Consider the following 14,785-nt stretch of genomic DNA (forward strand, 5'->3'; position numbering starts at 1 on the left):
CAACTCAGTTATCACCTCTCAATATATCCCTGACTTGACTAAAATATCCAACAAGGCAGGGATCATGGCTACATTCATTCACAGTTTGATTCTTGGCACCTAACACAGAGCCTGGCATACAATTGATAATTAATGAATTACCAGTGAACTGCATAGTTACCTAATTCTCTTCTGCTTAAATTTTCTTAAATTACATTTAACTTTTCATCTCCTTTTATGAGGAAAGATTTGGTTTTCTGTCCCCCAGGGTTGATTGAACTTGAAAAGAAAGACTGTCACCAGCTATGCTAAACCTGACTGGCTTTCACCCTACGTATTTGTTTCCCATGATTTTCCCCTCTGAAACTGGACAGATATACAAATTAAAATTGGTTCACTATTTGGTGAGAATTTGTAGAACTACTTTTCAGTATGGTGTGCTGTATTATCAAGCCACTATATCTACTTTTAAATGTGTTTAACAATTTTAGAAGGGAGAGACTGGAGTAGTTTAGAAATTGTAGGCATCATTTTTTTTTTAAAGATTTTATTTATTTTTTTGACAGAGGTTGAGAGAGAGAGCGTGAGAGCACGAGTGCACAGCAGGGGGAGCAGCAGAGGGAGAGGGAGGAGCAGGGAGCCCAAAGTGGAGGTCTCTCCCAGGACCCTAGGATCATGATCTGAGCCAAAGGCAGACGTTTAACCAACTGAACCACCCGGATGCCCAGATCAATTGCTTTTTTAAAGAATGACTTTTTCAAAGAATGCTGAATTCTTAGTAAATAGACAGTTGAACTATTGATATTCTTGCTTATTGATAATGCAAATAGAACTTAAGTTGTAAGTGAGAAAATTATTTCAAACAGAATTTAAGTGGTATTGGACAATGATTTCAGTAATAGTATCTGATTTGTCAGGTTGTATTTTCTAAAGCATCAAATTATGAAAAGTAATTGTGCCTTTTATTCAGATCCTCAGGAATGTTGATCAGAGTCTTATTAGTTAGGAGAATGGATCAGTCCATATTCCCTAAAATTCACATATGATTTAGTTTACTTCTCTAATTTTAAATTGTAGCAAAATTTTAACATAGTTAAGAATATATCTTTCTATAGCCAGTATATTTTTAAATTTAAAATCTAGTATTTAAAATGTTTTGTTAGCCACCTGTAGCACTTCTGATTAGTTTCAGTTGTTTTTTCATTAAGATTCTTAGGGAAAATATCATATTATCTGCTGATAGTTGAATAGTGTACATGTATAATTTATAATATGACCAATATGTTCCCAGTCTCCATTTCCATTACATACATGCATACATAATATTTGTAAATAGATACATTATCTATATATGACACACGTAGATACATATAATATACCCAATATGACCTCACTATCAAAGTTTAGTGTGATGGTAATCATCTATACTCTATTTTGCTTCTCTGTCATATGTAAAATTTTGGACCTTCTAATTTTTAGGGTTTCATTTGTGTTATTTAAAGAAACTCATATATATATATATACATATATATATATATATCTCATATATATATGTGTATGTATACACACACATACACACATATATATAATGCTAATTAGTCTATAATTTTCAGCATCCTAATTAGTATTGCAAACATGTTTTGATTATTTCTGGTGATAATGTAACATGTCATCATATTTGATGTTGTTACCTACCAATCATTATCAACTACACGGACTTCGCTAACAAAATAGATGCATTAACAGTGTGTTGAAAGACATACACCTTGTTAGGTACATGAGCTGTACAGCCTTTTGCATGCTATATTTTAGAATAGTCTGGTATTTTAAAGATTTCAATGCTTAAGAATTCGCCTGTGTTTTAAGTACACTGTTAAGCACTTTATTATTTCATTTTTGTCTTTCAAATACCAGGTTTCTTCAACAGCGTTTAAAAAAGGCCGTGCCCTATAACCGAATGAAGCTTATGATTGTGGGAAATACCGGGAGTGGTAAAACCACCTTATTGCAGCAATTGACAAAAACCAAGAAGTCAGATCTTGGGGTGCAGAGCGCCACAGTTGGTATAGATGTGAAAGACTGGCCTATCCAAATTAGAGGCAAAGGGAAGAAGGACCTCATTCTGAATGTGTGGGATTTTGCAGGTATTTATTTTGCTGGTATCTTTTACTCATATTTATCTTTTATTTAAGACAGGGATTTAAAAGCCAAGATTTTGTTCCTGCAAAATAGCTGGTAGATACTGCAAAGAGACCTGGTAGATGCTATGGAATTATTCCAAAGCTGTTTACTTCTAAATTTACCCTTGCTACCAGAGTGAATTTCATGGAGGGAAATGTTAGGAACCAGTAGGAGCCAGCTGAAGCTTAAATATTTGGTTGGTACTTGACACACAGGCTAACAGTTGTCAATCCTGAGTGAAAACCTAGTGTCGTCTTCTACATGTGTAGTGTGTCTGTTGGCTGTTTCTCTCTTTTTTGTATGCTAAGTAGAAGATATTATCATGTAAAAAAATTTTTTTTAAAGGACACTTGCCTCTTGTTTGAAAGGCTAAGAAAAAGTCTCCGATCTTTCTTTAGGTCGTGAGGAATTCTACAGCACTCATCCCCACTTCATGACCCAACGAGCCCTCTACCTTGCTGTCTATGACCTCAGCAAAGGGCAGGCTGAAGTGGACGCCATGAAACCTTGGCTCTTCAATATAAAGGTCGTCTGTTCTCACTGTTTGAAAGTAGAAAATAATAATTTTTTTTGTGTGAAAGGTGATTTGTTTTGGACAAACAGTCTCTTCAGTTTTTTAAAAATAAAGTTAGAAGCACTAAAATTTTGAGTTGGAGAATTTTTAGTGTAATTAGGTTGTGACATGAAAATAGTGTGTTCCATATTGGTAAATGTTATAGATACTTAAAACCCTTTAACCTATAAGAGTTGAAAATATATATGTTAAAGCTATTTTTTATCATTTTATTTTATTTTTGATGGGGGAAGGGCAAGGGAAATGGAGAGAGAGAGAGAGAGTTGTAAGAAGCAGGCTCCATGCTCAAAGACCCTGAGATCGTGACCTGAGCTGAAATCAAGAGTCGGAAGCTTAACTGAGCCACCCAGGTGCCCCTGATCATTTTACTTCTTAAATGGAGTATGAACTTCTCTAATTTAAAATAAAATATACTAAGCAAAAACAATCCATGCTTTGTCATCTGTGTCCTCACTGGCAGTGTAGTATCAATTACTTTAAATCTTACACTTTTAATAATTTTTTTTTTTTACTTTTTTTTTTTTAGATTTTATTTATTAGAGAGAGGGAGAAAGCATGAGAGGTCGGGGGACAGAGGGAGAAGCAGACTCCCTGATGTGTAGGGAGCCCGCTGTGGGACTCAGTCCCGGGACTCCAGGATCATGACCTGAGCCGAAGGCAGTGGCTTAACCAACTGAGCCATCCAGGCACCCAGATCTTGTACTTTTAAATGATACGAGCCTAGTATGCTCTTACATTTGGCATCTCTTTTTGTAATTTTTCCGCTTTGTCCCTTGCTGTCATGCTGTTAGCTCTTCTTGATGTAGTACAGGTTTCAGAACTGGAATAAAGTAAGAGTGAGTGATGCTCTTTGAATGAGCTTCAGTGGGCTTTTTTGTGAATCACATCCTTGACAAGGTTTGTGTCAGGACATTTTAGCAGATATTTTGGCTGCCTACAACTCAATTTATCATTTTGGTAATTTTCTAACTTCCTTTTTTTGTCATAACTAGCCAAAGTGAGTGAATATTATAGTGGCCATCATACTTGCTTTTGTGCCTTTTTGTGTTGTTTTCCATGTGGATGACAAACTGAATGACTTTAAATTGTATTTAGGAGATTGAATTTACAGCTAAGGACGTGAAAAATATAAACCATATTATGTTGCTTTGATACAGTCTTGGGTTTATTAAATGCTTATTTTATTTAGAAGTCCAAAGTACACTTACAGAATAAGCCATTTTAAGGCATAAAAGAAAAGAAGAATAGACTACTACTGTTGTATCAGCTGCCTGAAAAGTGGTAAAACTTGGAATAAGAAGGGGCAGAAAAATGACTTTGAAATTTCTTAAGGTCCATTTTCCCCCTAGATTTAAGGATGGAAAGATAGTTGACATTTTCTTTTTGACGTCTTTTAATTTCTCAGTTCCACTTCACTGAATTTCTTAAAATGTGACTATGAACAGAACAGTAAGCAGTCTTGATTTTAAAGCAAACACAAGAGTTTTCTGTATCATTTCCTGTAGGCTCGTGCTTCTTCTTCCCCTGTGATTCTTGTTGGCACACATTTGGATGTTTCTGATGAAAAGCAGCGCAAAGCCTGCATAAGTAAAATCACCAAGGAACTCTTGAACAAGCGAGGGTTTCCTGCAATAAGGGATTACCACTTTGTGAATGCCACTGAGGAATCTGATGCTTTGGCAAAGCTTCGGAAAACCATCATCAATGAGAGTCTTAATTTCAAGGTAATGTGGTTAATGCCTACTGCAGAAGGGTGGATAATTGTTTAACTGCCATGTTACCCAACTGCTTAGAGACGTCAGAAATCTTCAGAAAAGAACAGCAATCTTAAAATAGTGGTTTCTTTCATAGATGTTAACATTATTAAATCACTCCAATTTTAAAGTTGCTTACTTATGCCATTCCTTATTTGAAATGCATAGAAATGGGAATAAAAATAATTAGAGGATCCTGAAGGAAACTAAGAATGTCTGAGAGACTGAGAGAATGTTTCTGAGAGTGTCTGAGAATGTTTCTGATGCCCTTTCTCTCACAGCTTTTTGTGATGAAGAGTCAGTCAAATACAAGTGGATATTAGGGGTCTTGAGATCATCTTTCCTCTTCTGTTTTTGTTGTTCTCCACTTCCTCCTTCCTTTTGGAGTTCCTGTTTTTTGTTTTTAGTTTTTAGTTTTTTTTCTTTTTGAAGATTTTATTTGTTTATTTGACAGAGAGAAACGCAGTAAGAGAGGGAACACAAGCAAGGGGAATGGGAGAGGGAGAAGCAGGCTTCCCACCCGATGCGGGCTCGATCCCAGGACTCTGGGATCATGACCTGAGCTGAAGGCAGACACTTAATGACTGAGCCACCCAGGCGCCCTTGGAGCTCCTCTTTTATGTGCCTCTTCATCTTCTGTGCTGCTCCTTTGAGTCTCTTGTCACTGTGATGCCCATTCCACATATTTTTCTTCCCTCAGTATTGTGAGATGCCTCTTTCCTGGGGTTGCCAAGATCAGGAATTTGATTTTCAACAATGTCTAAACAATTTTTTAGTTCATATAAACTGGGTTTTCTATTTCAGAAATCGTGTTTTGATTTCTAAAGTTCTAGGAAACCAGATGTGTCCGTAGGGTTCTTAAAACTCACATAAATTGGTTATTGGGGAGAATACTCATTTTTAAAACTTTCAGGAAAAATAAATTTTTCCAGAGTTCTACAGATGCTGTGGTATAAACTGCACTGAAAATTCCTCACACAGTTCAATATGCCAAATCCGATGGTGAGTTTCACTGTTAGTCCCTGTTGGTTTAGCTCATTAGCACTAATGATCAAGGCCAAGGCTTATAACGAGGGTCCTGTTTTGCCTGGGCATTCCCAGCATAATTAATAGTGTCCCACTACGTTCTCAAAAGCATTCCAATTTGGATGATAAATTACATGGTCACCCTGGTTATAATGTGTTGGCCAGTTAGCTTATTTTTGTTCCATTTGCACAGATTATGCTCCTGTCTAAAACCTAATGGGCCATTTATAAATGTGTTGGTCTTTGTGGCGCCTGGTGAGAGAATTTGCATGTTTGTATCTTTCAACACATTTATCACAGTCACTAATGGCATCTTATGTAAGAAGAATGACATAGTATTTATTTGCAGATTTTCCTGCTCTCCTGTTGGACATATGATTAGAGAGTAGAGAGTAATGTGACTTTTAAGAAATGCACAATATTATACAAGAACTATTACACAAAATACACAAATACACAAAATTATATCCAATTAAATAGTCTCTCTACCCAGGCAGTTTTCTTCCGAGTCTTCAGTACTTCCAGAACTTTATTGTCACTTGTAACATTTTAATAGCTTCTATTTTTAGTATATATTTATTATATATATATTTATTGTATATCTTATTATATATGTTGGCCAATATATCATTTTTAAAGAGACTTCTTCAAAATAAAAAGAATAGTTTGTTTTGAAAAAGCCTAAATTTAGTTGAAACAAATAAAGTATGGATAATTTAGTTGAAGTATGGATAAACTGGTTAGTTCATCTGACTGGACTAGTAGTGCTTTAACATGATAGCAATTTACCACTACCGATCAATAAGACCAGTTTTCTTCCTGCAGTTGTTAATGAATTCTGAAGCTGACACAGGCAGTACGATGAATGCTTTGAGAAATGGTCGCATTATCTGAAGAAAGATGTATATTGCTAATGGTTGCATCATTCTGGCATTTTAGTTTGAAAATCTGTCTGTTGCTTTGCAGAATACTGGCTCTTTGAGAAACATTCAGAACCAATGAACCTGCCAGAACTTGAATATTCTTTCCTCCCTGACATGCTTCAATGTGTATTCAAATAGCAGCTTTTTTTAAGCCATTAGAGATTTTTTTTTTTTTTTTTGCCCTGTCATTTGTTTTTCACTTTCTCCTTCTGTCTTGGCTCTTCTCTAATCTTTCCCTGTCTCACCCTTATTAACATGCGTTTATGCAGACTCTAGAATAGTTTTTTTTTCTTTTTTGGCTCTTGGTGACCCCCTAATCAAGCTACAAGAAGTAGGACGAAACGCATTTCTGTGCCAACATTATCCCTTTCAATCTTGTCCAGCCCATTAGCAGAGCAGGATCCTCTGTTGGCCCCGTAACTCAGCCCTATAAAATCCATCCCTTTGCTATGTAATTTGCTTTCTGTGAGAACCCTTGTTTACTTCTACATGTCGATTTTCTTTCTTGAGTTAAAAAACTACCTTCAATATGAAGTTCTATTTTATCTTAATTTATAAATGATGAAGAGAGGGAAAATGAAAAGTAGAGATTAGTGGAATTATATTTAATTTGCTGGGGCATTGGATACATGAAAACAATTTTTCGAATGACTGGAGGGGGAATATGTAAGTAATAGTATGACTGCTACGAATAAAGCTCTGTAAGGTTCAGTTACTAGTAGAAAAAGAGCACCTAAAATCTGCATGTGAATGTGTAATAAAACCCAGTTTCCGTTTATAATAAGTTAAAGAATTTAGAAATTGTCAGGTAAAAAGAATACAAGAATATATTATACCTGGGTTGAGAAACAGGGAGAGTTTGCCACCTGGTGGTTTTCAGAGGAATTTTAGTTACTGTTGTTAACAGTTGAATTTCTATTTAAAATCAGATTTTTCTGGGGGAAAAAGTTTGGAAAAGATTTTTTTGTTACAGAAATTATGGTCTAAAAGGCATCTTTAAAAATTTTTATGTAGTTCAGTTAGTAGACAATGATTAGATTACAAGTGTAAGATACCCCCAAAAATCATCCTCTTGTGCCAAAATCATTTGTGTTTAGATGAGTTATTTTCCCAAGTTTGAAGTGCCATGAAAAAGCGTAGCCTGGGTGAGGAGACTTCATGTCTACCTCTCTTGAAATGTACATTCCATTAATGCAACATTTTGCAAATAACAAGCACGAAATTTAATGTTTTTACCTTATGTCATGGATATATTCATCTAATAAATAAGGCCCCAAAGTTTTGTAATACTTATTCACTTCTAATGCTAGCATATCTAGTACATATATGTCTAATGTCTTAGAAAACAGCAAATATTTAATTTATGGTTAGTGATTAATCCTGGGTTTTGTCATGGGTTTTCTGGATAGTTAGATAAATATTTCAATATTATTTTTTTGATAGTTCTTTCTAAATTGGCTTCTGTGTTTACATTTTTCTTATTTTAATATCGTTTTATTTTTTTTCACAGTTTAGTTTTGCATCACATTTTGATTTTATTAAAAAATATATTTCTAAATAGTATATCACTTCCTTAACCACTATTAGCACTGAATTTACCAACTACCTGACAAATATAGGAGTAAAATGGATTTTTACAGCTTGTCATTTGTAATTACACAGATCCGAGATCAGCCTGTTGTTGGGCAGCTGATTCCAGACTGCTATGTAGAACTTGAGAAAATCATTTTATCGGAGCGTAAAAATGTGCCAGTTGAATTTCCTGTAATCGACCGGAAACGATTATTACAACTCGTAAAAGAAAATCAGCTGCAGTTGGATGAAAATGAGCTTCCTCATGCAGTTCACTTCCTAAATGAATCAGGTTTGTGGGTTTGTTACATATTTTTTCAAAGCTGCACTGTAGTCATTTATAAAAATGTATCTGAGCCTTGTAAAGAATTTATATACAAAACTTAACAGAATATCCATGAGATTCTTTGATCATCGACTTTTTCCTTTTGAAAGGTCATCATGTGCAATCATGCCGCATTTTCATATGCCGTATTATAGAGAAAACATTTAGAAGCTATCTAAGGGCAGTAGTGGGAAGGGTATCTGAGCAGCAGTTAAAACATGTGGATTCTAGAAATTGACTTAACTATTCAGGAGCTTTGAGCCCCCGAGCGTGAGCTGAATCCTTTTGTAGTATCGATTGAGTTTCGTGTGTGTGGAGTCATTTGTATACTGTAAAGGGGATATATGTATATCCCCTTTATAAGTCATTTATATACTATAAAGGGGATTATTATTGGGGTGGTCTAATGGGGCACTTAGAGTATCGATGGTTGCCTGAAATAATGGATCTTTTGAATGGCAGATCTTGCCTGTTGCATCGCACATAGTCAGCGTGATCTCACAGATGAAAACACTCAGCCCAGCTTCTGTGCTATATGGGTACTTATCAGTATGACCTTGCTAGAAATGTGTGAGTTGGTTTGTAATACTAGAGTCATTGACCAAGAAGCTTCTTTTAATCTGTAGATTCTGTTGTATGAAAAATAAATCTTCGCATGGATTATAATCTGTTTCTTTTCTTTCATTATTCTTAAACCAGTAGCTTTCTGCACTCTTCTGTGTTTCTTAGCTATATTTGAAAATAAGGTATCTTTGTAGAATATACTTAGAAAGCTAAAAGATTCTGTGAATTTTTTTATTATTTGTAAATATATGCAAGACGGTGTATGCCACTGTCTCAAATCTGCTTTTACCTGATCATTTTATCTAGTTAAAAATACTTTATAATATTTGGACTTCAGAGCTTGGGAACTGGGATGCCCAGGTTCTAGTCTCAACTATTCCACTAACTGCTGAGATTTCCTCATCTGTAAAATAAGGAAGTTGGACTAGAGTCTCTCTAAAGCCCCTTGCTATTTGTGTATTGTAGATTCCATGTTACATTGTTTGATTTTTTTTTTTACTACAGGGGTCCTTCTTCATTTTCAAGACCCAGCATTGCAGTTAAGTGACTTATATTTTGTGGAACCCAAGTGGCTTTGTAAAGTCATGGCACAGGTTGGTGTCTGGTATTTTTGTGGCATGGGGGGTAACGATTGAAGAGAAGCACAATGATTAAAGAGCACTGAGCATTATAGATTTTGTACTCAGTTAAGGTAGAAAATCCTGTACATGTAGAATACTGTAGAACAATTCATGTAGAAGACTGCATTAAGTAGAGCTTCATGGAAGAAGGGAAGATGTTTGAGAATTCACTTGATGTCTTTGTTTCTGACTTACAGACAGATGTTGTATCACTCTGTTCCACAGTGCTTTTCTAGACCCTGATGACACTTTGGTTTGATTATTGGTATAGTCAGTTGAATGGAAGCTCTGTGAAAATCCTTCAGGACAAATATACTTAAGAAAATTGGGTTGATGAGCATAAAACCTTTAACTAGATAACATGGAGGGGAGTTTTCCCTCTTGAGTGGACTATAAGCTCAAAATTGCTCACAGTATGGCTGTCCTTTCTCCATTTATATTTCAGTTGAAAAAAAAATTCTTCTGCCAGTGATAATCAATTACCAATTAGTTTATTTAATTAGTTATCATAACCCATCTCTATAGGCTTGCCATAGAAAACCATTCAAGCAGAATATCCTAGCTCAGTGTTTCTCAGTGTCATTACTGTTGACATTTTGGGCCAGATAATTATGTGTTGTACATTATAGGATGATTAGCAGTATCTTTGGTCTCTACCATCTCGATGCCAGTAGTATTGCCCCAGATGTGTCCAGATATTGCCAAATATTGGTGAGGGTGCAAAATTACCCTGGTTGAGAACAGCTGCATCTAGCTTAATCATGAACTCAAGAGAGCTGGGGAGGGCTGTTTCTAGCATGTTTGGTCACTAGCAACCATTTTGTTTATGAGCATAATTTATAGGTTTGAACGTGACTCCTTGAATCTCTAAAATAATTCTACCTTTTTGGATTAAAATCGTCTCTTCTAATTAAACCACAGCAGTAATTAAAATCCCTTCAGATAATTTTGAATGATGACTCCTAAATTTTATCTAAGGGACAAAAAAGAAGGTATTTTGGAGGGGGAACTTATTTTGGGCTAAGTCCTCTATCATGGACCTTGAGAGCATATTGAGACATCGCTGGAAGTGGCATCTGTAACATGACAGTAGTGATTATTTTGGTAGATTTTCCTCCTTTTGCACATATGTTATAAGGAGTGTGATTCCACTCATCTAGTAAATGGGAGTGAAGCTAGTAAAGTGGTCAAGAGCCCAAGCTCTGGAGTCAGCCTGACCTGTGTTCAGATTTTTTCTATATCTTTCCTAATTTTGTGACATTTCTTAATATTTTAAGCCTTTGTTTCTTCCCTCATACCGTAAGGATAATTATCATATTATTTTCTGTATTGCTTCCCTAACTCATTGTAAGTGAGAAGTAAATGGTAGCTAATTTTATGTTTGACCTACTTGGTAATTAAAGATATTATTTTAAGAAATTAAAAAAAAAACCTTCAAAATTATAAAGATGCATCCATATAGTTTTGGAAAGTGTGCCAGGTACAGAGCTAAATAAAAAATATGTGTAGGTGGGTGTGTTCCGTACAGCAAAGGGAGTTTTAAATATACCCTGAAGATTTTGTTGTCCTAGATGGCACACTGCTTTGGAAAATAACTAAAGTCTATATAGTCAAGAAATGGCTTAAGTTACACTAAAAAGTGATGTGCTTCCATGGGAATTGGGAATATTTAAAGTTGCACAAATATGGATAATGTGGGGAGGGCATATCTTATTCAGTAGAATAAAGAAGTGGTTTGCATCAGAATCACCATCTTTTAAAAAGAGCAACCTTTCACCATAACCACAGTAAAATCCCTGAGGATTTATGGGGTAATTAAGTTGAAACTCCATGAAAGTTCTTATTAATGTAGTTATACTATAAATATAATTTAAGTAAAAATTAAGTCAAGAACTTGAATAGTTCAAAGTTATATTGAAAGATAAATCTAAAGAGTCAGTAGAATAATAATCTAAATTTCTTATTAATTTAATAAATACCATCATTTTGGTTTATCCAGTCCTTTCAAAGGATAGGCACCGAACTAATAAAATGTCACTTCTGCCACATTCTAGAGACGAGAATAACCAGAAAGCCCATCCAGATTCAAGAGGAAGAGAAATGAATGGATTTCTTTTCTTGAAGGATCAAACACCATGCATATGTAGGGAGAGAAGAAATTCATGTGTCCATCTTTGGATACTATTTACTACAAATAGTGGTAGCATACAATAGGTCTACTAAAAAAAAATCCAACACAAACCTCTATTTTAAAATCAGTATGTCGAGGGGCTCATGGCTGGCTCAGTCAGAAGAGTGTACAGTTTTTGATCCTTGGGGTTGTGAGTTCAAGCCCCATGTTGGGTGTAGACATTGCTTAAATAAATAAATTTTTAAGAATTAAAAAAAACGAAGTCAATGTGCCTAAATAAAACAAATTAGAAGAGGTATGCAATAATGACTAGCATATAAGTGTTACTTGTACACTGTTCAAACATTTTCTCATGTAATTCTCAGAGCAACTCTTTTAAATAGTATTATATTAGTCCTCATCTTGAAGATGAAGAAATTGATGGACAAAGAAGTGAAATAATTTATCCAAAGTTACATATTTAGAAAGAAGTAGAGTTAGGATTTCAAACTAAGTAGTTTGACTCCAGTACCTATAAAACTGACCCCAGGATAAAGTGCTCCAAACTTTATTTTCCCCAAATTCTGTCATCCAACAATTGGTTTAACACCCAATGTTCTAGATATTGTTCTGCTGTTTAAAACAAGGTTCCTGCATTCACGGACATGACATTTAGGCGGGAGGAAATAACCAATAAATAAACACTTAAAATGTCAGGTGGTAGAGTGCAATGAAGAAAATATAAAGTATGCTTGGATAGAGAGAGTGAATTGTCAGACAAGGTCTTAGCAATTTTAAAAATGGCAGAACAGCAAAAAATTTTCTTTACCACCTAACTTATAAGAGTGTCCTGGGCTATAAAGTGCACAATATGGGAGAGGTCCCAAACTGCAGTTTTTATTATTTAATGGCCCATTTATACATTGTCATTAGATACCATTATGTTCAGCCAGTCATGCATTCATTGATTCGGTAAACATTGTATGTACCAAATAGAGAAGCCTTTGGGCCTAAGGATTTTAAAATCTGGTATTTCACCCAACTGCATGATAAAATACATAATGTATGCTCCTATTGAAGTATCCCTTACATGTTACAGATCTAAAGGAATTAAGCACAAACCTTTTTAAAAGGTGATGGACATTGGGGAGGAGGTATGTGCTATGGTGACTGCTATGAAATGTGTAAGACTGATGATTCACAGACCTGTACCCCTGAAACAAATAATATATTATATGTTAATAAAAAATAGAAAAGAAAAGAAAAAAGTTAATTTGGCTAATTAAAATGAATAAGAATATATGGATAGTAATGGCTAACATATGAGAGCTTATTATATGCTAAAAATTGTCCTATCATCTTGCATGTCTTACTTGTCTTATTTTAGTGTCATGGCAGTCTAAGAGACAGTCACTTTTATTATCTGATTGAAACTGTGGCTTAAGGAAATTATATACCTTTCTCAAGATAACACAGCTAGTACCAGAACCTGGATTTGAACCTGGGTTCTTCTGAATTTATACTTTAACTGCTATGATTATTCTCAACGCTGAATCTATGGTCTCTATGGTAGTATCATCTGAATTTCTTCTTAAAGCTGATTCTCAAGCTTCATGCCAGACCTATGGATCCTGACTCCAAGTGGAGGCCAGCAAAATTCTGTAGTTACTTTGAGAATCACTACACTCTACTATACTGCCTCCCTTCCCATGGATAGAAACCATTTTCTATTCTGTAAATGTAAAGTAACATTTCTATGGCAAACCTATAGTGAGAACACAGTCTGGAAGATAATTTCCCTGTGAATATATTGTTGATGAGACTATAATAAGGATGGGGGGGTGTTGGATTGATATATTAATTGGAGCTGGGAAAGCTTAAGATTCATTGCTATCAGAGGCTCTAATTTTGGATTTGAATTCATTCTCTTAATTTAATGTACCTTTTGTGGAGGAGTGATTGCCCCCCTGGGCTTCCAGGTTGCATGGCTGCTAGTAGAGAAATTAGGTCCTGTGTTATTTATACCTGACAACATTAAAATTGTTCTGATCATTTTCACCAAGCAAAGAGACACGAAATGCTTTGAATTCAAAAGTTTTCAGAAAATAGGGGCACGTGGGTGGCTCACTCATGTAATGGTTTCAGCTCAGGTCATGATCTTGGGTCCTGGGATCCAGCCCTGAGCCCTGAGCTCCATACTGGGCTTCATGCTCATCAGGGAATGTGCTTCCCCTCTCCTTCCCCCTCTGCCCCTCCCCCTGCTCCAGCACATACTCTGTCTCTAAAATAAATAAATAAATAAATGTGTAAAAATTTTCAGAAAAATTCTAGTCATTTTTTACAAGTTTAAATCTTTCAGATTTTGACAGTGAAAGTGGAAGGCTATCCAAAACATCCTAAGGGAATCATTTCACGTAGAGATGTGGAAAAATTTCTTTCAAAGAAAAAGAGATTTCCGAAGAACTACATGTCACAGTACTTTAAACTCCTAGAAAAATTCCAGATTGCCTTGCCAATAGGAGAGGAATATTTGCTGGTTCCAAGCAGGTAAACCTAAACTTAAAAATTCCATTACCCTTTGTAAATTCACTGGCTATTATATGTTTTAATTGTCAAAATAACTTTGGTTTATGATAAATGTATTAATTTTTTTGCTTCTTGTATATACTTTCTACTGAAGTGTAGCATTTACTTTTAATGAAAACACTGTATTTGACATTTTTAAAGCATAGTAAATGGCTTGTTTTATGGATGTAATTACTATTTGGTTAAGCACTGCTTTAATTACTTAAGAAAGGGAAATAGTGGTGGGTGTGTGTGTGTATGTGTGTATTTATTCGTGTATGTCCTTACATGGCAGCTGAGAGAATTATATTAGACAGTTTACGGGGGAAACTCGGCCTTTTGGCTAAGATCAAGTGTAGACAAGTTCTGGGGAGATAGTGAGTTTTCATCAGAAGAATTTATGGCAGTGAATTTTCTGAGGCAGCAATACAGTGAAGGCCTAAGTTCTAATCCTGCATTATAGAAATTTTTTCTTGTTGCTTTATATTTTCTTATTGCTGGGAAATGTTATAAGGTATATGACATTGAAAAGTACAAATTGCATTGATTGGTAGATGCTGTCCAATTCTAAAAATTGGATATTCTAAAAATA

At 35.1% G+C, this 14,785-nt stretch overlaps 1 protein-coding gene across 4 annotated transcripts in view; it reads left to right on the forward strand.

The window, feature by feature from the left end:
• LRRK2 (leucine rich repeat kinase 2) overlaps positions 1-14,785 on the forward strand; it is a 133,051-nt gene that overhangs the window by 68,615 nt on the left and 49,651 nt on the right. For all 4 annotated transcript variants that reach the window (XM_046012973.1, XM_046012974.1, XM_046012975.1 and 1 more), the window contains 6 exons: positions 1,894-2,123; positions 2,559-2,686; positions 4,240-4,458; positions 8,100-8,301; positions 9,403-9,491; positions 13,988-14,175. In XM_046012973.1, the coding sequence (XP_045868929.1) occupies positions 1,894-2,123; positions 2,559-2,686; positions 4,240-4,458; positions 8,100-8,301; positions 9,403-9,491; positions 13,988-14,175 (1,056 nt within the window). The remainder of the gene's footprint in view (positions 1-1,893; positions 2,124-2,558; positions 2,687-4,239; positions 4,459-8,099; positions 8,302-9,402; positions 9,492-13,987; positions 14,176-14,785) is intronic.

This window comes from Meles meles, chromosome 7 (assembly GCF_922984935.1).
Source record: "Meles meles chromosome 7, mMelMel3.1 paternal haplotype, whole genome shotgun sequence".
NCBI classification, from domain to species: domain Eukaryota; kingdom Metazoa; phylum Chordata; class Mammalia; order Carnivora; family Mustelidae; genus Meles; species Meles meles.